This window comes from Erithacus rubecula (assembly GCF_903797595.1).
Source record: "Erithacus rubecula genome assembly, chromosome: 11".
Taxonomy (NCBI): Eukaryota; Metazoa; Chordata; class Aves; order Passeriformes; family Muscicapidae; genus Erithacus; species Erithacus rubecula.
The window spans coordinates 19,023,757-19,051,287 of NC_136663.1; the positions used below are offsets into that span (position 1 = coordinate 19,023,757).

Genomic DNA, 27,531 nt, shown 5'->3' on the forward strand with positions numbered 1-27,531 from the left:
AAGGATGCAGCTCCACTCCCACGAGAACCCTGGCTCAAGGAAAACTGACACTTATCTGCTGGCACAAAGTCCTTCCTCTCCAGCACTGTCTCGCCTCCACAAGTGCTCTCAGACCAGCCTGGGCCGTCAGATCACTTTCTGCTCAAAAGAAATAAAGAAGGTAAATGAGGGTTACAGAAAAGGAGTAGGTGTTCCTGGCGAGACCTAAGAGCCCCATCCAATTTGGGCGTGCGCTGCAGGACAGCACTTCTGAGCAGCCTAAGGCAGGGAGCTCTCTGCCTCCCTTTGAAGAGCCAGTGCCGCAGGGCACTCTGATCAAAGCTAAGGCAAGCCTCCCCTTTGGTGCACTCCCGTTCGCGCTGGTTTGCACAATGCCTGTGGCTGAGCAGTTAATGGAAGCATCTGCTGCACTGGCAGAGTTCACTGACTTAATTAAAGACACCTAACAATCCTGCAGCTGCATGAGAGAGGCCACGGGTGCTCGCAGGGCCAACACTGACACTGAATCTCCTCGGAATGAAAGCAAGCACCCTGCTGTGCAGAAAGCACAGACATGCAGCCAGACAGCACATGAAAGCAAAAGCAGGACCCAAGGATTAAGGATGGACTGGATCCAGCTCACATTGTGTGTCACCACAGCCTCACCGTGCCAGAGAACAGTATAACCTTGGCTCATGTCAGCTTGGAATAGTCAGACATGCAAGTGTGCAGAGCTGGGGACACTCCTCACCTGTAGGGATGGTTTTACCTGGAAAACATTTTTAACAGATATTTTCCTACTGAGTGAAAATGGTTAACTGGTTTAAAAAGACAGGTGGGGAAACTAATCCTGTACCAAGTGGTTTTCAAGTTCTCCTCTGTGCAGGGCTGTGTTCTCTCCTGTTAATTGAAGAAACATTTCACTCATGGGTGTATTTCTGGCATCACTGCACATTTGAGCTGATGGGAACTGTGCAAGGCTGTTAATTTACCAAAGAAGCTCACAGAACAGGCTGCTGGTTGCTGCTTGGGCTGCTTGTCAGCAGGCACCAAGGGCTTTGGATCGGGCTGCGTGCAGGACTGGGGGCCAAGGAGCTGTGGCTGCCCTTTGGCTCGCTCTGCCCGCGGGAGGGGGCAGGCCCGAGGCCAGGGCTCCCACGCACTGCCCCCATTCCCGGAGCCGGGAACGGAGCTCGCGGCGGCAGCGCTGCTGCGGCCCCGTCAGGCAGACACAACGATCCGTGCTGCGCGGCTTTGGTCGATGCGAATTGACAAATGAACTTCTGTCAGGAGAGACATTACTGCTGTGAATAACCTCTGTTCTCAGCAATTCCTGGTGAGGGAAACGGACTCATCAAAGGCACCAGCACACAGGTGCTGCAGGTGACGAGAAGCATTTCAGCCCCAGGGTAGGAGTTGGTGCTATCCTGAGATAACATTGCTGCTCCAGAGGAAAGGCACGTCCTCTGCTCCGCAGCCTCCCCCTGCCAGGGAACTGCCCTTTCCCAGCTGATCCCCAGGGCGGGTGAACACCAGGGCACGAGGCACAGGAGAAGGGAGGTTGGCCCGGGCAGGGCATGGTGTCCAGAGCTGTCCTGGGGGTGACAGAGCAGCCAGCACAGCCAGGGCTGTTGTGTAACATGTCACACAGAGCCTGCTCTTGTGGAAATAGTGCTTCACCTCTAAGCCAAGTTGAATTGCTCTCAGCTGTGGCACATGAGTGTCTAGACTGGCTCCTTCTCCAATCCTGGAGAAATGTCCTCCCTGGAACCAGGCACTTGAGTTGGCTTGTAACTCCTGATGGGTTTTCTGCCCTCAGTTTTGCTCCCTCACCCACTGGTGGACAGGAGTAGACAAAGGGCAAAATAAAATGTATTTTGACAAGAGGCATGCAGCCTTTTCAGACACAAACTCCCCCAGGAACAGGAAAATTACCTAATTCCACCATGTAAAGAAGGGATGGGGAAAAAACAAAAACCAATCACATTTGCTTTTTTCCCACTATCTCACGTGACACCATATAATCTGTCATTAGATAATCAAAGTAGTTTTATTAAATTAAAATCAAAAGACAAACATTTGGTGTCCCTGAGAAAGGAATACAGACCAGCCTATCCCCACACCACACTGGAAATGTGAAATGGGAGACTTTGTCCCAAAGCATCAAGTCTGGAGCTAGTTTGGCTACCTCTCACTCTGCTCAGCCCTTTGCTACAGATCTGCCACCTCCCTGCCTGCCTGCAAGCAGTGTCCCTGCCTGCACAGCTCTTGTGCTGTGCCCTTCCCAGAGCATCCTCTCATCATGTGGAAACCTGGCCAGTGCCAGGCCGTGTTACAAGCTGGTCAATTAGAGCCTGTTGAGCCTCAAGACCTGGTAGCTGCAGGCAAGCAAGATGTGGGGAGTGATGGCAACACTTTTCCACACTGAAGAGATGCCAGAAGATGTTTCTGCTTGGACAAAGCCAGGTGGGGATAATGGCAACAGAGGATGGAGTCTGGATGCAGAAAGCCAGTCATGAGCCAACACCACAGGGCAGTTTAGTCAGGCTGATGCATTTGTGGCTTTCCTGGCATTTATTAGAGCCTCCTCTGCAGCAGGGAGAGAGATAGCACCAGGGGACAGCAAGGGACTGCCCCTTGCTCTCTGTCCAGACCCTCTCTCTCCACTTCATTTGACTTAACCTCTGAAAGCTGCTGCACCCTCGTGCCATCTGCCCCCAGCAGCAGGAGGAGAGCAGGTTCCAGCTGGCTGGCTGGCTGCAGAAGAGACAGTAAATTGAGGAGAGGTGGTTGCACAGGAAAGAACTGAAACAAACTGGGAAATAGGTTGAAGACAGGATTTGGTAGATCCCGCAGGTCTTGTTGAAGTGTGATTGTAATTTTCTTGGCTCCAGCCATGATTTGCATTGTGGGCTATAAATGCTGCTCCCTGCCTTCCCCAAAGACAGACTGGAAGAGAAGTACAGCTATGATGATCTGCAGGCAGTGCAAAATGAGATGGGCCTTTACACAGCAGTGTGTGAAGGCAGTGGGTGAGGCTGGGGCTGAGAGAGAAGGATGGATGAAGGCAGAGGTGACCTGCAGCAGCTGGGGAACTGAGATCAATCATCAGCCAAAATTATTCCCTGCACAGGTCTCTGAAGGCCTGTGACTTTGTTTACAGGCCTGTAGCACTTTGTGTTTTATTGGAAGAGGCAGTGCAATTAAAGCATTGGTTTCAAGGGATCAGCCTCCATCAGAGGAATCACAGCTTGGGGCTCTGCCGGCTCGTGTAGGACATCCAGTCCTTGAGGGGGGGGTTCCCCAGAGCCGCCAGCTTTTGCAGAAAGGCACTGGGCCGTAGCCTGGGCACATCAGGGTGGGCCTCGGAGTACTTCTGCAGTTTAGCCAGCACACGGGGGAGCCCCACGGTGGAGGCATAGAACATGGGGCCGCCCGTGTGCTTGGGCCACCCGTAGCCATTGACATAAATGACATCCAAGTGCTCCGGGCCTGATGCTATTCCCTCAGCCAGGATGGCAAAGCCCTCGTTGATGAGGGCAAACAAGCAGCGCTCCAGGATTTCCTCCCTGTCTATGCAGCGGGTCTTGATGCCGTGGGTGTCCCTGTAGCGGGCCAGGAAGCTGTGGAGCCATGGGTCTGGCGTGGCTGCCCGGCCCCCCGCGCTCTCGTAGCGGTACCAGCCGCGGGCGGATTTCTGGCCGAAGCGGCCGTGCTCGCACAGCAGGTCCGGCAGGGGGCTGTAGCGCTGGCCCTGCCGATGCCGGGCCGCCGTGCCCGCGGGCAGCGACGGCCCCGTCAGCCCCTGGCCCTGCCGCGACCTCCAGCCCACATCCAGCCCCGCGAGGTCGGACATGCGGAAAGGGCCTATCTTAAACCCAAAATCTTCAAGAACCTGATCTACCGCTTCCGGCCTGCTTCCTTCCTCTAAAAGGAAAACCGCTTGCTCTACGTACGGAAACATCATGCGATTCCCAACAAACCCAAAACAATTCCCTACCACCACTCCAACTTTTTTCAGGGCTTTGGCCAGCTGCATGGCAGTGGCGATGGCGGTGGGGGACGTGTGGCGGCCGTAGATGATTTCCAGCAGCCTCATCACGTGGGCAGGGGAGAAGAAGTGGGTGCCGATGACCTGCTGTGGGCGGCTGGTGGCAGAGGCTATTTCGTCGATGTTCAGGGCTGATGTGTTTGTACACAGCAAGGCTCCCGGATTGCAGATCTTTGACAGCTTGTGGAATATTTCCTTCTTCAGTGCCATGTTCTCAAACACAGCCTCGATGACTAGGTCTACATCACGCAACAGATCAAAGTCCACAGTGAACTGGAGACGTGCAGGGTTATGGAAATCCAGGGACTTGGCACCCCCTTCCATTTTCATAGCCTCACGTTCCAAAAGGAGCATCACAGCTTTTCTTCCCTTGTTCAGATACTCCAGGTCCTGCTCCAGGGCCACCACAGGTATGTTGGCCTTAACCAGAGAAGTCACGATGCCTCGGCCCATCGTTCCCAGCCCTAAGGATAAAAACAAGATGGAATCAAAGGCTAGGAATAGAAAATTAATCTCTTGACAGTAGTATTTCCTTGTATCTCCAGAATAAAAAGTGGAGGCCTCTGGAAAACAATTTTGCACGCACACAGAAAACAGATATTGACGACTAGGAAAAAGATGCATTAGCTCTTTCAGTGAGCCTAAATGCTTGAAAAGAGGTAGCACAAAGACAAGTTAGTACCCTCACAAGCTTACAAAATGCCACTGGGATTCACCCAGTGGGCACAGGCTGTGTGATTCATGTCTTATCTCTGCAAAGTTTTATACCTATGGAAACCAGGACCATTGAGGAGTGAGAACCTGGGAATCAAAGAGAGAAGCTCTGAGTTACAGCTGCAATCCTGTTACCACCTTCTGCAGGTAGGTTCAAAGCAAGATTTCACCCTGAGGGTATGAGTACCTCCCTGTTCCTGTGAGATGTCTGTTATGTGCATTAAGAAAAAAAAAAAAAAAATCAGCTGCTATTTCTGTAAAGACTTGGATGCTGATCTTCTCTAAATGTTGTCTCTAAGGTCTTGTGTATCTCTCAGTGCCTGGTCAAATGGGATATAACTAATGCAGTGTTCTTAATCTAGGTTTCAACATCTTCTCTCTCCTTTTAAATCATGCTGCCACTTCAGAAGCCTTTTGCCTACACTTTCTGTCAGGTATCTCTGCCTACCAGTAGCTCTTCAAGTCCTCCAAAACAGGCAATTCCTAACTGCTGGAGATTCTCAAAGTCAGTCTTCCTTGTTCAACCACACAGTTAAAGCTCTTGCCCAGAATTCCTGTAACTGAGAATCCATCCACACTGTAATTTTCCCCTCCAAGATCCATAAATGTGCTACCCCCAGCTCATACCCCCAAGAATACCAGTGTAGAGATTACTGGCTTGATCCCTTGCACCAGCTCTGTCCTCTGTGACATTAAATGAAGCTGCACTTTCCTGTGACACACAGCCCACACCACTGATCCTGCTCTCCCACAGTGGAGGCTTTTCTGACTAAATTAATACAAACTAGCAAGGGAAGGTCAGCACAATTTTACCAGCTTTGAAAGTGAGAAGCCTCTGTATGGGAGGATTATTAATATCCTAAAAAAAGCAGCAACCAGACAAAGTATGGGTTTGTTATAATTCTGTAAAAATGATTTTTTTAATCTCAGGTTTACAAATGAAAGTCAGCTAAACAAATAAACAGGAACAAGGGGATTAAAATTTTTTGTCTAAATCAGCTTTGTAAAGAAGAGCTGAAATGACGTCATGATTTAAACAAGTTCCAGCAACTAAGGTCAGACAAGGTAGGATGTTTTTCCTGCATGCTACACACTCTTGGTTTAGTTCTGTATACCTTCAGCTTCTGTGCACACCAGACTTTTCAAACATTCCCTGCTTAGCCACCAGAAGATTGTTTTTACTGGCATCACTAGCTGGCAGCCTGCTTACAAACCATCATTACACTCCCAAGCAAGTGCTGAGGTTCCTTTCTAGGAAATTTGATTTGCTATTTCATAATCAAGTTCTGCTGAAAACTAATTTGAAAATAAACTAGAATAACATGAATCAACTCTTAGTAATTCAGTGTCTGTGGTTTGCTGGCTGAAAAAACCTGAACATGAGTAGCTGCTCCCACTGTGCTCATTCTCCAGAGCCTTTGAGGGGGGAGCAGGTACAATTAGGGACAGGAATTCCCTGGCTTTGGTGAGTCACACAGGTGCTTTCTTCCTGCAGTGCAGGAGGGTAACTCACCCCCCAAACCCAGCTCCGTCTGCCAGGCTGTCTCTAGACATCAAGCTGAAGTGTTTGCAGCTCCACGACTCCCTCTTGAAATCTCTTCCTTCCCACTGTGGAGGTCTGGGGTTTCTATCTAGAATTTCCAAATTGTCCATACATCCTGGGTCTTATGCACTCCTGATCCTCCCAGCTCCAGTGTCATGTCCAGTGCTTCTCTTGCCATGTGAACACACTGCCTTTTCCTAAATCGAGACCTTTTTTTGTGAGCAGATGTTTCCCAAGCTTCTTTCCCAGGGAAGCTCTGCAGTGGTGCCAGGTGATTCCCCCAGATGCTTTCATCATGAATACTCCATGCAGGTTTCAGCCATCCCCAGAGAGACAGGCACACATGCTCGTAGTACTACACTTTCTAGGCCACGGGAACAGGCTTATAGATAAGATATGAGCTTGCCAAGCTTGTTTCTGACCTAGAAAAGCTGTCTCTCAACTTCCTGCAGAAGTCTGCAATGGCCTGTATGAAATGATGTTTAATGAAGCTGGCAGAGACAGTAATGAAAGCCCCAAGGGGTTTGTTACATTACAGCTTGCACAGCATGATTCCCCTGGAAATATTTTCTAAAATTGGGCTATAAAACTAAGAAGACCTTTGGCTATCTAGCAGTGAAAGAGACATTTCTGAGGATCCTCTTTTGCAATTCAGAAAGCCAAGTGATCTTGGGGAAGAATATGTTAGAGCAGAAAAAAATGGCAAGGGATCATTAGGCTTTACATGTGTAGAAGGCTGTGGAGGAAAGAGGAAGGGAGATGTCTCAGCTCAGCTCAGATCACACAAACTGAAACATGGTGAGGAACTGCTCCAGAATTTCTGCTGTATGTTCCATTTTCTTACTCAATAGTGTTCTCCCTCCCCCAAACCAGGAAAAACCCTATATTCTCATGTTCCATGCAGGGGACTATTTTCATGTCCAGGGCACATCTTTCCTAAAAAGACTGGAAATCTGCTTTAGAAGTAAGAGCAGTGCCCAGCCATCCTGGTCTTTTATTATGAAATGAAGTTTTGACATATAATTAAACCACACTTGTATATATGTAATTTCAGACCAAATATGGGTATGACAAATCCATTTTCTGGGCAAGCTGAGTGAATAATGATGGTTAATTATTGATCTGTCACGTGAGGTACTTAGAACATGAAAAATCATACAAAATTAATTGAACTACTTTAAAATACAAATTTCAAAACAAAAGAACTTGAAATACGTACAAGGCAGATCATGTACAGTCACACACTACAGAAATACTGATCAGTGGAAAACACTCTGAACTATAATGAATATTTGGACGTTTAAATGCCTGGCAATTGAAATAATCCTTTATAGATTGGTAAAATTATGCAAGGACTGTTCCAGTTTTCCTGATAAAAACAACAATAAGCAATGGGGAGTGATGGGCTGCTGCAGGCTGGAGCTGCTGCTTTCTCTGTTTCAGGGTATCAGTTTCAAGCAGAAATAATGTAATACTCCAGAGAAACAGGGAACTGTGGGGAGATGCAGCTGCAAGGGACAGAGAAAAAAGAACCTTCTTTCTGGGTGTTGAGGAACCAGAGAAAGTGAAAAGACGTGGGAGCCAAGAGTTCAGAACAACAAAAGCAAAAGAAACAAGAAGTCAACATGAAAAAGTCAACATGATCTTCTCAGCTGCTTCTCACCGTGCAGTAATAAGAGATGGAAGCAGCAGCATAATGCAACATGGGTTTAGTGTGTGAAGCAGCACAGCACTGTCTGTGGGAAAGTGGGTTCTGCATGTTTTCTGGGGAGCCTAAATTGAGGCAGCATCTTTCTCTGACTGCCCTCTCTGCAGCAAAAATAGAGAGACCCTGGGTCACCGAGGTAGACTCAATACTTGCATGGATGAGGAGCACTATATTAAAAGGTGTCAGTCCCTCAAAAATCACCCCTAAGATTTTGATTTGTGGTGCTGCAGGAATGTACTTCAGATCAAAAACATGAAGCCACAAAACACTGTAGAGCATTGTACTGGCTGGAGAATGACTTTTTGTTACAGTAGCCTGAAAGAAAAAATTGTCTTGGCATGTTCTCTGCCTGTCTCTAATGGACTTACAATTTCACTTATATCAAAAGGCAAAATAGGAGGGAAGCCTTCCAGAAGAAGGAAAAAAAAGCACAAGATTCAGAAAGGAGCAGATAGAAAGCAGAAATCCCACTTTGGTGTGGGATTCAGGGTTAGAAGGAGGTGATCAAGAACCTCCAAGGTAAGATATGCCACATGAAATGAAGTATGACATGAACAAGGGCAGAAGCAAAGCAAGCTCTACTGGTGGGATAGAGGGACTGTGTAATGGAGCAGAGGATTCAATAAGGGCTGGAGTCTGGGTGAGTGTCAAGGCCCTGAGTGCACTGATGGGATTTAAGGTCCCTGACCAGCCACACTTGGACCCTCCACCCACCTGCACTGCCCATTGCCTCCGAGCCCCATTTAAGCTTAGACCTGGGCTCATTTTCCTTTCTTAAGCTTTCTTGGAGGAGTTCTGGTGGCTTACTGTAGCTATGGCTGCTATTGATCCAGACCTCAGCCTGCAGACTGGCTTCCCACCTTTACTTTGGACCTGTATCATCCTGGGAACTTTGCTTGATCACCTGTACTTCCAGTAGGTCCTGGCCACAATCTGTGGGCCTGCCCTGACTGCCTTGCCCAGGTACTGCAAATGTTGATGCAGCAGTAGGTTGTGCTGCCATCCAGAGGGAGAAATGGGTGGGCAGGATCTTCAGGAATGGGCAAGTGTAAAGTCCTGTATGTGGGGAGGAGTGGTACATAGTGGAGGCTGACTGCTGGAAAGCAGCCTCCAGAAAAGGCTCTGGGAGTGCTGGTGGACACCAGGTTGACTCTGAGCAGAAATAACCTTGTGGCAGAGAAGATCAATGGTATTATGGAGCTATGTCAGGAGGGGTCTTGATGGAAGCTTGAGGGAGGTGATCCTGCTCCTCTGTGTGGCACTGGTAAGATCAATAGCTGGAATGCTGGGTCTACTTCCGGGCTCCAGTACAAGAGTGACTGGAGTGAGTTCAGTGAAGGGCAAATAAGATGATTCAGGGACTGGAGCATGTCTCATGAGGAAGGGCTGAGTGAGCTGTGACTTCAGCACAGAGAAGGCTTGGGAGATCTCACCCATGTGTGTATAAACACCTGAGAGAAGGGCACATGGTAAAGGAGATGGAGCCAGACTCAAGTGGCCTCTGGTGATAAAATCAGAGGTCATAGGCCCAATCTGGAACACGGGAGTTCCCTCTGAACAAAAGTAAACAATTTTTTTTCAATGTGGAGCTGACTGGGCACTGGCACAGGTTGCCCAGAGAAATTGTGGAGTCTTCATGCTTGGAGAAGTTGTCTGGACATGGTCCTGAGCAATGTGGCCCCATGTGAGTAGAGATGTTGGACAATGTGACATTCAGAGGTGCTTTCTTGCCTCAAGGATTCTGTGGTTCTACCCCTATTATTGCCATTGGTTCCCCATCCCTGGGGTGCTGCTGCTCCCTGCCAGTAGATAATTAACTGGATGTGTTGAACATGGCTAATATCAAGGTTGCTTGTTATCCTGGGCATACCAAGCAGGAGCAAGGAAGAAATATCTTAGTACCTGACCTTGGTGTAATTACTCCTGGAATGCTGTTCCCACTTTGGCTCTGCACATTTTATGAAGTGTTGAAAAATTTGGAAAAGTTCAGGGTAAATCAAATGACCAGAGGGTGACAGATTGTGCTTTGCAGCAGAAGTATCAAAGCACTTAGTTTAGTTGCTCTGCAGAAGGAAGAGTTAACTTGGGCATTGCCTGTAATCAGCTATGAAAACATTGAAACCTGGGGGTGAGGTTGAGGCAATTTCAGATGCTAATTCAGAAATCTGTCCAGAGAAGAGTGGCAAATACTTAATCCAATGTAAGAGATATGCAGCACAGCCAATTCTGCATGGAAATAATGTAGAGATTATGTTTCTACTAGAAACTTTCAAAGAGAGGTTGCATTTGTCCTCAGAATTCCCTCTAGCTCAGTTACAGCCCCAAAATAGGCAGCTCAGCTCTAACAGCCCTTCTGGCTAAAACTGTCACTGTGATTAGGTCTTTGCAAGTGTGTTGTTCTGGCATGGTTTAGCAGCACAGAGCAGAGAATGTCCCTCCTGGTCACCTGGTCATTCTTCCAAACTCCAACATGAGCCCTCCTGTCAAAGCACACACTGCAGGACTGACCTGTCTGGGGCTGACAAAAGTGCATCTCCAAACTTCTGTGCTCTTCAAATCATAGAATAAATGTGGTAATAATTAATGTCTCTTTACCTGAATGTTTTAACAGCCACAGATCCTTCTCACAGGTTTGTGGACTGATGTTTAAAAACCCATTTCTATTAAAAATACAGCATGACAGCTAATGAAGAGAACTTCCAAAAAAATCTCTATGGCCTAAAATGAGTTGTCAGACAGCTTAAGAGCCCTGAGAAGCACCTAGAAAAAAACCCCAGTGTTGATCTGGTGAGATTTCTTTGAAACAGAATGGATGTTTTCCAAGTGCTCCATTACTTGTCTAACCATTTTTGAGTGCTACTATCAACAGCTAGAGCTGAAAGATATATTTTTTTTTAAATCTCAGCAGTGCATTGAAGGTTTTATTTAAATTGCTCTTATAAAAAATTAATGAAGGCATTATCTTGCTGGGCTACAAAATGGCAGGAGTGGATCCCAGTGAGATGAAATCTTCTTAAAATACAGCTGTCAAAACATTTTTGCATTAATATATCCCTGAGTGACTCTGTGCACATGCACTTGCAGTACAGAACTAGACCAGGAGGAGGAGAATTTCCTACAGGCCTGCTTCTAGCAGGAAGCAAAGCCAGGTCTCGGTGTTTAAAAGGGAGCAGACTGCTTATGGTCCACACACGAAGCTGTCTCTGAAGTGAGAGAAAGCTATTCTTCCAAAGGAAGGAGGACATCAGGTGCTAGTCTAGCGGCACGCGAGTTGAATTTGGAGCTTCCCAGTGCAGCGAGAGCTTCACCAATGGGTGTGGGGTATCAGCGGGTGCGAGTGGCTGCGCTCAGCCCCCGCCGCTCCCGCTCCTTACCTATGACAGCGGCGCTGCGCACGGGCTGCGGGGCAGCGCTGCTCCAGGAGGCTCCTGTGGGAGTTGCCCAGCGGTGCACGGCTCTCTCTGCGAAGAAGGCGTACTGCAGCGCCCGGGCCTGCCCCGAGCTCAGCAGCACCTGGAACAGCTCCCGCTCCCGCCGCACCCCCTCGGCAAAGGGCGTCTCGGTGGCGGCGCGCACGGCCTGGAAGCACAGCTCCGGCGCCAGGCACCCCCGCGCCTGCTTCTTCACCTTCACAGCCGCTTCTTGCAGAAACGCTTCCATGTTGGGCACTTTGGGAACTGCCTTTAGGCTGAGCCTGCGGGGTCCCAGCGGCTGACCTGGGGAGAGAAATGGAGTTACACAACAGAGCATTCAGATCTTTTCAGATGTAGTCTTTCCAGACTTCCAGACCGTTTTCCACAGGCTGGGAAGGCAGTCTGCCTCCTCTTCTTCAACTCCCACTGCATTAGGGCTTGCATGGCACGGTGAGCTGGGTCTACAACTAAAGCTTCTGACATTTCTCCTTATTTCTGCTTCCTCTGACAATTATGATTTTTCAAGTCCCTTCTCACACTTCAAAAAAAGTAAGACTTTATTTTCAAAGAAGTAATTCTCTCCTTCCTTTTCTCAGCTTCTTTCCAGCTTGACTTTCCAGTTCTCTCCCTCTACAGTCCCAGCTGCCACATTCATATGGATCTTTCTATAGGCTTCAGTAATGAAGCTTTCCTCCAGTACTCTTTAGTATTCAGGACCCAGTTGACACTAGCCAGAGGCATTAAAGCCAGAGGCCTGACCCAGACTTTGACAAGAGAGAGGAAAATACACCCTGACTTCTTCCCTGACTGAAGGAGCCCCTCAAGCCATTTTGGAACTAACCAAAAAGAGATCTCACTCAGCACGAGTTGGGCAGCAAATGAATAACAAGGGAGAGTTCATGTTTATGTCAGCAAGGGATGAATCAAGCTGCTACACAAATATGTAAAGTTCATTACAGACAGAGGTTGCTATGGTGATACCTAGACAGGATTTTAATTGGGAGAACTTAGTTACATTTCATAAGTCAAAATTTTCTGTCCTCTTCATAACCTGGCCATACTCAGATGCTACTCTGCTCTAAAGGCAGCTTGCTCAGTAAAGACCAGGGAGGAGGAAGATCAGCAATTGGGGATGTATCCCCTTGATACCTCAAGATTCTCACAAAGACCCTGCTGTCATCACAGCCATATCCAGACCATTAACTGTAGTATGGCACTGCATGGATTGCTAGTGCTGCTCCCAAAAGCAGCCAGGACTGCCACCAAAGTCAGGTGGTGGGCTGAGAACCTCATGGGGAAGCTCTCTGGGGACAGGGTCTCATTGCTCTGACCTCTTAGATGAGCTCTGCCATGGGGGCACACTTCCTTCCAAGGCAGCATACTGCATCCAACTCCCCTTTATCTTCCTGTTGTCTGAGCTAGGGAAGTGCCAATGCATCTGCAGAACACTCAGAAAATCCTACAGGGTATGCTAAAGAGCAGGAATAATGGCAGCACTGCAGGCACGGTTGCCTGAGGAATATGTCCTGACTCTAGCTCTTCCTCCAAGACTGAGCAATGCTTAGGAGAAATAGAAATACAGAAAGTTTCCAGAATGAGTTAATATACTGATTTCTTGTAATAAAGGTCTTCAGAGCTCAGATTTTTAATTAAGCCTCTTAGTGAGCACAAAAAGATGAACACTCACTGTGTAAGTAGCTTCCCTTGTAATTAGAGCTCATAAAAATGTTTTCACATTGATGGTGGATATCAGTTGTATCAGTCAGTATTGCAGGATTTAGTCAGAATAATGTTCCTTTATTTTGGAATAATTTTTTCCCCTAAGTCTAAGTTTTCAACCCAAAAATGCCCTTTATCTGCAGTTCCTTATTTAAGACTTAAATAGTGGGTTATATTCCATCACAAGAGGAAAGCTCAGGCTTGTCCCAGAAAGTTGATGTGATGGCTGGAAGATAGGGCAGATCAAGGGACTTCATATGACATCCAGTGGAAAGGGCTGGTAAAAAAGGAATGGGAGCCTTTAAGCTTGGTCTTCAGACAGCAAATAGTACTGTAAGCACAAATAGTGATGGGGAACAGGAGACAGTTCCTCAGACTAAAAAAATCAAACCTCAAGGTCCTGTAATGAAACTCTTATTTTAGCTGTAAACTAAATACATTTTATACAGCACTTTTGTGCATTATCTCAGCTTCTGCAATGCTAATAAGAATAAAGGACATGTTTATGATCAGGAAAGAATTATCAGAATCCAAATCTGGGAAGAAGACATCAGTGTGGCACACCTGCAGCTTGATTTCTGAAAGTAAAGCAGCAGAGAGATGATGAACAGGGTCAGACATCAGTGCTGCAAGAAAAGCATCATCCACACACAGGAGCTAACACAGACTCCTGTTTTGTTTACCAGGTTTGTAGTCCAGGTGGCACAAAGGTTAGATGGAGTCTGTAAAATTTCTATCAGCAGATGCACCATGTATGCATGCAGTGTCAAATATTATGTTATTGGAAGAAATGCCCTCCCAGAGTTGTAAACCCTTGGGACACTATGAGATGGCATGTGCAAGAGACAGGGCCAACCTAATGCTCTTCCTCATGCAGGGAATTACTTGTGAATTTTTGAGGAATAAAGCTGAGCCCTACCTCTACCTCTCGGGCTGCCAGAGACAATTCCAGGCCATGTCAGACTTTTCACAAACTCTATTTGTGTCCAAGGGACACTTGGCTAGGTCTCTGTCTAATGAAGGTGTCAGCCAGAACCTTGAGCCCTGGGGAGAGATTAAAATGTCTTGATATTGTGCATCTTGGCAGAGATGGCTCACAGAAAGCCCTTGCAGCTCTAAAGGAAAGCCTTTCCTCCAGCCTCCATTTCAAGGATGCAATTACCCACCAGCTGCATCTGTTCTGCCTCTGGCTTTGATGAGCCTCAGAAGGAACATCTGCTTCCTCCACAGCAACTCCCAGTAGCTTACAGGCAGAAACTCATCATCTTTCCACACAGCTTAGTACCTGGGGGACTTGAGCTACTCCAAATTGCTCTGGTTTTCCTTGACTCTGGTGTAAGGCATTGGCACTGCTTTGCTTTGAGGTCAATCAGCAGATGGGGTCAGAAAAATAAGGGGTGTATAAACAGAGTTTCAAAGTTTGCTGTGTGGAGGCCAGGAGACAATTTCTCCTCTGGCTGAGGAAGACCAGAGTACGCCAAAAAAAAAGTGGTCAGAATGAACTGCAAACTGCTGCATGCCACCAGCAGATCCAGCCATTTGTCAATTTTGTGATGCCATCATCTGGGAAGAGCCTGAAATGCAGCTTTGGATTACTGCAGTGAGCATCAAGCACATTTAATGAAAGGACATTCTCCTTGTCCCCAAGGATTTAGGTCCTGTCTATTCCACTTAAAAAATGCCTTGAGAAGTGAAGATATTTTCTTTAGCCTGGAGAAACCAGTTTGCCAGGAGAGGTCAGAGAATTATTCTTGCTTCCTATCTGCAATATATAAATACTGGTTTTCAATGAAAAATCTAGCTCAGAATCAGTAATTGCCTCTGTGTATTCCTACACCCACTTACTGTTTCAGAGCATCTTTTGAAGGTGTTCTTCATTAGAAACAATCCATAAAAAGGTATGGATGAGAATGCTCTCCCAATGTGCCATAAAAGTAGCTCTGTCAGCTGTGTATCACAGCAGTAATCAAGGACCCCTGATACAGTAAGGCAGTCATTTGAGACTGATCTCTTGACATGAGATACTGCAGCTCCAGCACTGAGAAAGCTTTAGAAGAAAATTATTTCTGAATTGATTCTTTGAGAGTTATCTCACAGTACAGCCTACAGAAATTCCAGTGGTGACAAAACCAGTTATTTAGCCAGACTGCTCTGTAAAAAGTCAGCAGTTGTAGCTTCATGTTTTTAAAAAACCTCATTAGAAACAAAATTCTGCATGCACACAAAGCCAGTGGAATTTTGTGATGGCAGTTTTTTTGGTACATTCTCTCTGGTTTTAGTAAGATTATCTGAAAAATATTCACTGAAAACAGAACTCAATGTGAGCAAACTCCAGACCAGCTATACAAGACTCTAATCTCTTCTGCAGCCCTGTTAGTGCTTGATGGAGAAAAATGAAAGCGCTTCCTTGCCTTTGTATGACAGGAAATTTATTAACTTTAGGCAAAGGCCAAAGCAAAAAAAGAAACATGCAGGCCCTGGGTGCACCAATCTTTCAAATTATTAGATAACCTGAGGGTAAATGGTGCATCAAAACTTGTCATGGTCTTCTGCTGGGTCTAATGAGAAATTTTTCAAGCAGGAAAGAAATAGATTAGCTAGCTCACCAGTGTTTTCACTGTTAAAACAGGTACTGTAAATGCCAGTAAAGCTGTTGGACAGAGTCTGAAAGCATTTTCAAAGTTCTGTGGGAGTTGGTGTATAGTGTGATGTGAAACACCGTCAATGACATTACTCATTTTTTGCTGGGGTAGCTCAAATCAGCAATAAACAGAGTGAAAATCTAATATGAGTAAGACTGGGACAGGCTATCTGCTGGACATTCAGTCAGGTCCTTGTATGCTTATACAATTCAAAAAAATTAAAATAAATATTGGTAGATAGAATTTCCAAAGAAGATGAAGCTAGACAATTTCCAAAGAAGATAAAGCTAAAGAACAGGATTTTGCCAGTATTGGTAGTGGACATAAATTCCAGAAAGCAAGTTACCCTGAGAAATAGTGTGGTCAGTGCTTCCTTCCTGAGGGTCTCCTCTAAGGCCAAGCTGGTTTTCACAACTGTCAGACACTGTACAATGTCTGTCATGAAAGAAACAAGCATGCAAATATCTAAACTTCACCCGAATGCCCATAGCATTTGTTGAAATCCAGAATGTTTCCTGCTTTGCCAGTTCCAGCAATGTATCCATTACTCATTTTATGACACACTGTTGCTGCTGCCATCAGTACTGGCATAGATCTTGTGCAAAGCATTATTCAGAGCCCAGAGGGTACCTCACAGGGAGCACTGTTTGTTGGTTAATTTCCCTAGAAGAGTGGTAATATTTCACTGCTCTCCCAACAGATGGAGAAACAGAATTCTCATTCAAAACAGACAAACTCAGCGAACCAAAGTACCTTTGTTTTTCTTAGAAGCAGCAGTGAAGTGCATCACCCATCTCTTGAGAAAGAATTATATTTAGTCTGATGACATACAGGAAAGAGAAAAGAGAACTGCTTAGGTCATTGATTCTGCACTAGAAAACAAAGCCCTAACCTATGTAGGATGAATAGAAGGATGGGTTATAGAAAACCCAACCAAAGAGTACCTTCCTGCCTGCCTGGTACATCTCAAGGTGTGGGCAAGTGTACAAGACACTGATATTTAAGAACAGTCCATTCTTTGAATTATCTTAAAACACAGTGCACTGTCATCTAGGACAGAGCTTAGGCTGCCTCAGCATCTAGCATGGAGAAGAGGCCTTGTCTGCAGTGAAGAGACCTGGAGGAGCAAAACCAACATCCCAGCTTGGACAGCATTGCCTGTAAAGACCATGTGATCAAAGCAGGAAGAGTCTTTTGCTTTCCTGCATTCACCTCATTGTGACAGAGCCCCACATGAAATCCAGGGGTTCCAAAGGTACAAGGAGGTCAGTAGTGAAAAAATGTCCTGTTTTCTCTCAGGGTAATGCTCCTCATGCTGCACAAGGAATGTTCCTCTTCCTAAGTTAACTCCAGTGAATTTGATTCTGTTATTTCTAAAATGGGGGAAAAAAAAATCTCTCCCCATCCCTCCCATCTGCACAGGCCATTTTTTTACATGGCACCCAAAGGATTAGGGACAGAGTCACTTGCAGACCATGGTTCATTAAATTGAGCAGAGGATGTGCCAGACCCTCCACTACAGGGAAAAAGTTATTTTTGCTCAGCCATTATGGATTGTGCAACCAAAATGTGTGCAATGCCAGCTGGGATCCAGAACTGTATATGGATAGAGCACTTATTCTCTAAAATCTGCAGAGTGCAGCATCCCAGAGGAGCAGGTGAGTTTGGCTATACAATTAAAAAGCAGGAGGACTTGATGGATATCTCTTCTCTGGATCTCACTTGAATTTCTGCAGCTTTCCAGCATTTGATTTTTTTCACTTCAGACAACAGGAAACAAATACTGCAATTAATTCTGTCTTATATGGATGCCAAAACTCAAGAATGGAGTATATAAATTGGAACAAACTGATGGGCTTTTTCTGACTCTTTTCAGCCCTGAAACATCACCAATTATTTCCTGGAACTGCTACAATTTGTTCCTCACCAATCACTTTGTTTGCCAAACGGATTGCTGCCTCAATGGTGTTTTCTTCCACAATTTCATCAACCAAGCCCAGCTTCAGTGCTTCAGTTGCTGGAATGTGTTTTCCTGCCACAAAAAGAGAAATAAGGTGACTACAGTGGAGCCTGATGGGCAATTTTGTTCTTTTCCACCTGATCAAATGACTTGTGCAGCTGCTAATTAGCCCCTCCTGGGTGGAGGCAAGTAGAATTACAATTCCAGCAGCTACACAGGTAAAAGATTCCTGGTTTTTAGACCAAGCTGGTATGACTCGATGCCATGTTCTTGTACACAGCCATAGAACTTACCTGTAGTGATCATATCCAGAGCAGCTGGTACTCCAATCAGTCTGGGGAGTCGCTGAGTGCCTTCAGCACCTGGCAGCAACCCTATGGTGACCTCTGGCAAACCCATCCGAGCCTAAAAAGAAGTAAAATAAAAAATCTGATCAGAAAGAGTGGGAATTGCAAAATAAGCAAAAAAGAGGGAAGACAAGCAGATGTGGGTCACATTGCTTCTCTAGGAAGCCCCAGAATTTCTACATAGAAACTTCATCCTTGCTTTTTGCAACATAAAATATTTAAGAAAAAAAAAAAAAAAACCCCACTTGACCATTTGAAGGATTTCTGTACAAAGGCACAAGAAAAACATGTGACCTTTCAGAATATTTCTGTGCTAGTACAGCACTGTGGGACAGCTGTAGGGCCAACAGCATTCCCTAGATTGACACGTGTCAATAATGCTTTCAGGCAGCTGTTACCAACTGTCAGAGGCCATGCTGGCTTTACTTTCATCTCCCTGCTCTAATTTTTGCAAGTTTAGTAAAGAGTCGGAAGGAACCTTAAAACCATCTTGTTTCACTACCTGTCATGGACAGAGACACCTTCTACTACACCAGATTGCTCAGAGCCCCACCTAATCTTTGAACATCACTGAACTCTTCCCTAATCTTCCTTCAAATGTCTCCTGGTGCATTTGACATCTGGTAGAGTCATGGCAGATAAGCCAGGGACAGCAGAAAGTGTATAAGGTCTTCTCTTAAAAAAATTACCTAGATTTTGTTGCCTTTAAAAAATAATTTGCACATTTTCTATTGAGCTTTTAAGAGACTTTGAGTTACTACCTATAGTCCAGTAGTCATGGCAGTTCATGATGTGGTTTAGTGAGCATGGTGGTAACTGGTCAAAGGTCAGACTTAGTGATCCTGGAAGTCTTTTCCAACCTTAATGATTCTGTGATTCCATGGCCCTCACCTTAGGTGGCACAGAGGATGATGTGGTGTAGCACTTTATGCTATTACAGCAACCCACACTACCACAGAGAAAGTGACTCACTGCAGAAGTGACAGAATGGCCCTGTCTGTGAGGAATCTGTACAAGGAGACAGGTACTGGCTCAAGGTGTTTCAGCATTCCTGAACCTTGAAGGAGAAGATTGAAGAAAAAACCAGATCATTCCTGAAGACTCTTCAAGCTGTCTTTTGGTCAAAGTGCTCCTTGGGGACCCAGAATTCATGAGGAATCTAACTGTAAATGCTCCATGCTAGCTAAGTTTAAACCATCTATAGAAACTAGGCCATGAGCAGAAAGAAGTGCAAAATTCACAGGGCTGGGGAAAAAAATAAATAAGAGAAAGTCACGCTGCATGAGTCAGTATGATACAGCTGTCTGCATTAGAATATAGATAATGAGACCTAGGGCAAATTAACATTTGGTTACTGAAGTTTCTATACAGCCATCTTATCCTACTAGTTACTCTATATTTAGAAATTACTTGAAATTAGTTAGTTAGTAAGACTTAGGAAAGACGTCAAGGGTGGTGGTGCAGGTGAAGAATGAGCACACGGACTTGTATCCTATAGCTATAAAGCCACTCTCCTCTGGGCAGAGGGTCTCAGGAAAGGCACCCTGAGCCTCTTCTCGTGCCATGTGTACCTGGCTGCCCGCGCCTTCGGCAGCCCCTCTGGCCCGCAGGGTGTGTTACCTTCACGTGTGCAATGCGGTAGTGACAGCCCAGCGCCACCTCCAGGCCTCCTCCCAAAGCCACGCCTTCGATGGCCGCCACCACCGGCTTCCCGCAGCTTTCGATGAGAGACACGATGGGGGCCAGGCCGATTCCATGTCTCTTCGGAGAGGAAAATCCTCGGATGTCAGCTCCTGAGGGAGCACCAAGAGGTTAGGAGGAATTAGTAGGCGAGGCGGTGACTGAACAATCCTTCCCTCTGTGCCATTGGACACAGCTGCTCCCAGATGCCCAAGCCCTTGCAGAGCATGCTGCTGGCAGGAGAGTGGTTAACAGGAATCAACCCCTTTTGGGACCACCTTCAAGGAACCCTGGATCTTTGATCCTGTTCACAGAGCTCCGAGGAAGGCTGAATACAAAAATACAGAGTGACTGTAAGGATCGTGCAGTCACTGCAAAAATTTGCAAACATTCCTGGTGTAATATTGAGCCTGGAATAGTTAAGTGCAAGTTACTACTAACAAGCAATGTTGAACTCCACAGAAATTCCCTAGCTTTTCTTGCTCCTTGAACTGATCTGTTATTCACCACTGGTACATTCCATACACTAGACCAGTAAATGATCCAGAGATTTTACACAAACAAAGCTATGGACACTGGGGGAACACTGGGATATTATGGAGTTGAGCAGCTGACCCTAACTTCAGAATGAACAGACCAGTTTACTTCTGGCCTATTTCAAGGTCCAGCATATCATATGCCCATGTCAGCTGTGGCACAGCAAAATAGACAAAGCACCCTCTGACCCCTCTGGCCATTTCCAGCCAAATCAGGATTTCTGTCAGCAGTGTTATGGGGCAGAGATAGGATGGCTGGAGAGTGTTTCATCTTTTGCTCAGCCTGCGTTTGATGTCTTACCTGCACTGAATTTCCCATTTTCACCACAAATCATAACAGCTTTCACTGAGGGATCTGCATCTGCTTTCTTCAGCCCATCCTCCAAAGCCTGGAGAACTGCCAGACTGCAATAAAATAGAGATTCAGTGAGTAGCCATCAACTACATCCCCCTTCCAAGAGGTCTATGAACACCAAGCAGCCCAGTGAAGATGAGCACCATGTCCAACAGGCAGTCCCCATGGCTGGCTGCTGCCACAGCCTCTCCATGGGAATCCTGTCCTTAGTCTCCTCTTACTCCAAGACAAACACCCAAACCCGACAGGCTGACCTGTCAGTCACTGCCTGGAGACTCCTCTTCAGGCTATGGCACTGCTGTTTCCACAAGCAGCACAGGGAAATGTTCTTTTGAAGATGTCTTTATGAATTAAACATTCAGATTTTCAAGAAAACAGTTTAGCATAATTTAGAAGTAATTAATGCTAAACCGCTGACAATAAAAGAACTTTTTGAAAGGAGCTCTAGGGATAAAAAAAGTTATCTTTCAAACACCTGACACAGGTTCTGCTAATGTTAATAAAGCTTTCACCTTGTGAAGATCTTCATATAGGTCCAGACTTACACTGGTGTGGGATCCTGTCAAAGGGAATTTGGGCATGAAACACTACACAGAACATGTCTTGACTCATCTGAACAGGTAGCTCTGCAGACACCAGCAAATGCAGCCAGAAAATAATTAATGAAGAATTTCAAAATGGATCTGTAGAAGCATAAATACTATTTTTTCAAACCAGATATTTCAAAAGTCTGACCCAACTGTATGTCTACTTTGCATTTGCCTCTTTAAAGCTAATTCATTTGTTTGTATGGATGGACTTGGAGAACCTAGTCTGTTTTAGAAGGTGGTAACAGTAGCGACAGTAGGTAAAAATAGAAGCATTAATACTTTAGTAATAGAAATATTAATACAAATTTTATGTATACATAATTCAGATACTAAAATGTACTGATATATACACATACTGATATAGTTTGTGAGAGACTATTCTGTGTGCATATGTAGAGATGCCTCTGATAATGTGAGCCACGTTCAGTTGGAGGCTGGACAAATATCCAAGAAGTATCATCCACTTGCCCAGCCCTTTATAAGCCAGCTTTCCCTCCTAGACCTTCTCCTGAGCTCAGCTCCACTTGTGAGCTTGGTGCTGAGGAAAAGGGAGCAGAGCTCTGCTGATGCCCAGTGGAGAGGAGCAGTGTTAATTACACAGAACTAATAAAAAGGCCTAAGGCATACTCATGTTGCTCTACGTATTAGAGGGCATTTCACCTAAAAAGGAAGCTTGTCATCAAGTAGATGAAAAACACATCATTGTACTCTTATCTACAGACATTTTTACAGAGCAATGCTTGCAGAATTTATGTGGGAATCCATAGTCTGTGAAGGGAAACCTGTGAGCCCAAGGAGCTCTCTGTAAAAGGCAGCCTGTGGGAAGATAGGTGTGAGGACAGTGCAGGATAGTGCAGAATCCTTCCCAATGAATTACAGCTGCACTGATTGCTGAGGAGTGGAGACAGCCTTGCCTGCCCATTGAGGGTGGCTGTTATAAAAGAGTGAGCTAGCTGGCCACAAACTGTGGTTGGAGCTTGAGATCTGGAGTCTGCTGCAGTTTGGGATGGAGTCTGCTGGTTGTGCTGTGGGGAGGAAGGGCCATGTGGTCCTGCAAGGGACAGACAAGGTAAGAAGATGCTGTGTGAGGGACAGACAGGATCAGGCAGTCAGGTAAAGGGCAGGTTGGGGTTAGCTAGTCATGGAGAAGGAAGAAGGGAACTTGCAGAAAGGAGGGGAGTCAGTGCTGTGTGGAGTCATAATTGTCTGAAAGAAGTCCACTGAGAGAAACCATGAAAAGTTTTTAATAAAAGACTGATGTTGGTGCCAGCAATGTTCATCTCAACATAATTACTACACTAGCCAACCTCTGCATATTCCCCCTTCAAAATCTGAAATTAAAGATGAACCATTGGCAAAGTCTAATATTTAGGGCTGTTGGCTGAGGAGAGCTGTCTAGGAGGGTCTCCAGAGCATCTGCTGCCTGTAAGGCCATGCCACACAGAAGGGTCAGTGGGAGCCCTGACACCTGGTAACCAGAGACTGGGAGAAGTGTTATTTTTGGAGAGAGAACAGTCAGTTATGTACCAGTTGCCCAATCCAGACATCAAAGACAGCTCTGGAGTCTGATGTTAGTAATGGTTCTGAAGGCCAAAACTTAAAATGATAATAATTTGGCTGTGCTAAAGTAAAACTAAGAGGTGAGTCAGGAAAGGTGTCTCCACTGTATGTAAGTCCACATAGCAGAATATTAAAACCTTTCCAGATTTTATACACTAAATGTGTTTTAATATGTTAAAAATTGTTTTATCTCCTTGCTCTTGGCATGTCTGTGGTTGCTGCTATTTGATGAGCACCCACAGGCTGTACCCAATGCTTGCTGCTCTTTCAGTTTTGTTTGTGCATCAGTGAAGAGCCAGGCCACAGCAATACCAAAATCACCCAGGGGCTGGGAGATTGCAGGGAAAGCCATTAGGAAATGTCATTACACTCTACAAACCATGGTGCACAGAGGGAGAAAAAACATGTTCCATGATCCAAACAAATGTGAAGTTACTAATTTGTAGGAATTGTACAGACAAATGGCACAATTCCATCAGGAACAGACAAGAGGCAATCAGTATTTCTGTGTCTGTTCCAGGCATGTGACCAGCAGATGTCTATCTAAAAGGGTTGTCTGCAGCAAATGGAAAGGTTCAGGGTTCTGTAGAGGAAATCAGTCACAAGCTCTCAGCACTTACAACATACTACTACCAAAATAAAAACAAGTCATCAAGGCTGCTACAAAATCCCAGTTTGATCCTTGCCTTGCCTTTCTTAACCCAACAGGACTGTTGATGGCAGTGAATATTTTAACCTGGTACTTGTGTAAATATCTCTTTGATTTCCATATAATTTTTTTCCCAATGGGAATTTTTGTGGCATAAAAAGGAAGAAAAAAATCAGACTTTTAGCAATTAATTTCTTTCCTTAGATGGAGTGATAAGTTTGCCTTAGATTTTTCACAGTCCAACACACAGACTGCATGCTTTGTTACTCACATGTTATAACTGACACTAAAAGATGTAATTTTCAATTAAAGCATCATAGTAAAATATATGACAATATATAGTATAAAAATACTCATGAGAATTCCAGCTTCAAACTGTTAAAGCATTAAAGAAACAGTCACTGTAATTTTGCTAAGTATTTCATTAGGGTGACACAGTCATTCATTTAGCAGTAACAATGCAAAAATTCCCTCCATGCTTTCCAAGGTTGCATTCCCTCCCATGTCATGCAGTCAGTTCCACCATGGGTGCTATTTTGACTGCAAGAAAAGTGATTCTGCCAAGGTGATTCAGTGCTTCAGGAACTTGAAACAGGTGCTGTTAAAGAGTAGGTGCACATCAAAGCAAGAGAATAGTCTTAGAGGTTACCATACCAGGTTTTTTATGTTATGGAACTCATTGCAGTGACTATAATGTGCTGAATTTATAACAGGGTTTTACTATTTACCTTATTTTTTTCACATTTTAGCTGGAGTTTGTGAATGTGAATTTCTTTCATTAAAAAAAAACAAACCATAAGAGAATCCTGAATATTTACTTAGTCACGTTTAAAGAAGTGAGACTCAAATCCAAAGTGGGAAATGTTGTTTATGGAAAACATGCTGGTCTGGTCCTTTCCCTTTGTATTTTTCTCAGCTTCTAATATGCTTTAAAAACCTGGAAACCCAAATCTGAACAAAAACCATCCAGGCTCTCCCATTGTCACAGGCTTCTTTTCCTTTGAATAGCTTCCTGCAGTGTTTTTCTTTGAATTAACTGCTGGGTATTACCTAATCCCCTACTTGAAAATGAGGATTTGTGTGCTGGAGTTACCTGCTCTGCTTTCCCTTGCTACAGTGCCAGATCCAGCTGCATCATAGCTACTGTCACATGTTGTTGTGTGACAAGTTGCTAATCCAGATTGAACTGTCCTGCACATAAATTAAGGCCAGAGCCAGAATGGCATCTTTTGGGTGGAATTCTAGAGTAGTTGTTTTAGGGAGCAGATGCTTATTCATCCCAGAATTTTCTCTCTGTACCTCATCCTGATGAGGTGCTGATCCATGGGTAATTGCATCCTCCTCTTGTTGCTACCTGTCTGAAACTGCAGCTTCTCTCACCTCCTTTACATTTTCTGATTTTTATGGTGATCAGGGTCAGAAAGACAATCTTGGCAGCCAGGGAGTGCCTTTCCCAATCAAACCTGTTATGCTGTCATACTTCATAGAATCCCACACATAAGCTCCCCTGCTGCATGGCCTCTCCTATCCTCCCTGGAGCTTTTCTGTCCTTGTCAGCTCAAATGTTGAAATAGTGCTTAAACTCCTTTTAATTCCCAATGCCTGCAGCCTGCCTCTGCTGACAAGGGGTAGTCAGTCCTTCCTTTTTCAAGCCTTGCCTTTCTGTTCCCTCAAACTCCCAGCTCTTTGCATATCTAAATCCCATTTCTTAATGCCAAGGTCTCATAAATGCAGATCTCTGAATACTGAACTTCTGCAAGCCAGGAAAAAACCCTCCAAACAAATCAAAATTGGCACATACCACCTTTGCTGGTGGAAAGAATGATTAGCTTAAAGGGGACTCTGTGTGGGAACCAAATTTCCTGCCAGACTCTTCAGTCAGCACACATTTCTCAGAAAAGTAATGCCCGACAGGTACACAGCAGAGAATGGTGTCAGACAGGAGAACAAAAATTCCTGCCCACCAGTGGCTTCTAAAGTGCTGATGGCCAGTGTGGTGGCCCAAGAGGGGGAAATGGATAATGGGGAGATGTAGGGGAGGCTGGAGCACAGCAGCAAAACTTCACCAGTCTTAAAAAGTGTTTGTGCTTACTGTGAAATGAGATTTTTAGGATTGTAGGACATGAGTCCTGTCTGTAACTTGCACTGCCTGCTATCACCTGTGCAGTCAAACATTCCCAACAGCACTAACAAACCTGCTCCCTGTGGTCCAATACAGAAATATGCAGAATAGGAGGAGCACCCAGGGACCAGAGTGTGCTTTGCCTTTCCTACTGCAGTCAAATCTCAGCTAATACCTACTCGATGGCAAGGGTGTGGGAATTATGGATCTCTTAAAACAGATATTATCCTGGCACACCACCAAAGACCACATACATCTCAAATTTTAGTTTAATCCCTCTGAAGTCTGTCAGGGTCTTCCTTCTTCTCTGTGGGGCTGAGGGACACTCACTGCTGTCACCCTTGGTGCATCAGAACTGCATCTTGCTGTGAGGGTACTGCAGGGCCAGGAGGAAAGGGCAGTAAAGGCAGATATCTGTCTGAAGAAGTTGTTGTGCTGTTCCGTTCAAAGGCAGAGGTGACTTTGGATTTTCTCCAGGACTTCTCAAAAGAGGGGAATTCAGATTCCTTGAGTAAGTATCTGTTACTGTTGATGGTCGGACTCAGGGATTCCATGATTCTTTAGGTCTGTATTTTTCATGGTAAGGATTGATTGTTTATTGTGAGCACAGCCTGGAAGTTTTCTTAGGCTGGTCTTGGGCACAGGAGGTCCAAAGGATTTCTTAGCCTGTACAGTTCTGGGAGTCTTACACGGCTGGTTTGTCTAAACTCATCAAGTCAACCCAAGTTTCTCATGGTAATTACCTAAGCATGTGAAATATTGCACTTCTAAACAAGTTGCAACAGAAGAGTGAGCACTGCCAGCTACAATGTAGGTTTGCTACAGAAAAGCATCAGGTTTTGTCTGCTTTTCCTGCTCTTCCTTGTCTCTATGAGCTTCTTTTTAACAAACTTTCTCATTTAGAAGTCAAACATAACTGCAGTGAGTTTTTTGGCTTGTGCATACAGACTGAATAGACACTGTGGTCACTGCTACTGAACAACTGCAACTGCTTAGAGGGTTTATGTACTATTCAGGACTAAAGGAACTAAACCCCACAATTAATGTCAACCAAAAGCATGCAGAGCCTTTTCAAGACACATGAAAAACTAAAATTTCAGAGGCTCCTACAGATTGGTGTTTGTTTTGCACTGGCTAGTGTTTGAGATTGCACAGGGCCTTTCTTGACCAAGACCAATATTTGGAGGTCAGTTCTTTGTTTTTGAAGGCCAAATGAACTGCTTTCTGATAGCCCTGGCTGGATTTAATCCTGGTGCCAGCCCTGCTTGCTGAACCATGCCTGATATCCACAGAACCCTTTGCCCTTTCCCCTGTGTGCACACTTGGATAGTGCAGGGATTTGCCAGGCAAGCACTGAGTGGTGTGTGGAGCACCCAATCAAACCAGGAAATGTAAGGATGGACTTGTACCAAGCACTCCAGGCTGAGCTAACGCTGCTGTACTGTCCTGCTGAAGCAGTGTCTTGATGTTTAAAGACTGGCAGATGATGAGAAATAGGCAAAGTTCTTAAATATCCTCCAGGGGAGATGACAGAAATCATGGTTTGCTGAGCCTGAAACTTCTCCTGTGAAACCCTCCAGCTAGAAATTATAAGAAAGAGCAGAAACTATGGCAAAGTTCAGCACGTTTGCAAAGCGAGATCCAAGCTACCTCTGAAAGAGCCGCCCGGGCCTCAGCGGGTGCTGAGCGGTGCAGAAGCCCCGGCTGAGGCTCCCTGGGGCCGCCCTCCCTCCGGCACTGGGCGGAACCGCACTCGGGCACGGAGAGAGGGAATGAGATCGGAGAATCCCCACCCGCTCCCCGAGGGGCCCCCAGCCCCTGCCGGCGGTACCTGAGCGCGTTGACAGGCGGGTTGCGGAGCCGGATGACGGCCACGGCCGAGCTCCTCGCGTACTGCGCCATGCCGAGCGCTCCTGCCGCGTCCCCGTGTCCCCGCTGTCCCCGGGGCAGCCCCGCCCGCAGC

The 27,531-nt window shown here is 45.6% G+C and overlaps 1 protein-coding gene across 1 annotated transcript; it reads right to left on the minus strand.

Annotated features, from left to right (window-relative positions):
• Positions 1-2,010: 2,010 nt before the first annotated feature.
• EHHADH (enoyl-CoA hydratase and 3-hydroxyacyl CoA dehydrogenase) lies at positions 2,011-27,531 on the minus strand. The gene is made up of 7 exons (XM_079315087.1): positions 27,400-27,531; positions 20,594-20,697; positions 19,697-19,869; positions 18,023-18,134; positions 17,697-17,801; positions 11,370-11,711; positions 2,011-4,494 (listed from the first exon to the last, which is right to left on the minus strand). Exons 1-7 carry the CDS (start codon positions 27,468-27,470, stop codon positions 3,224-3,226), a joined length of 2,178 nt encoding a protein of 725 aa, XP_079171213.1. The 5' UTR covers positions 27,471-27,531; the 3' UTR covers positions 2,011-3,223.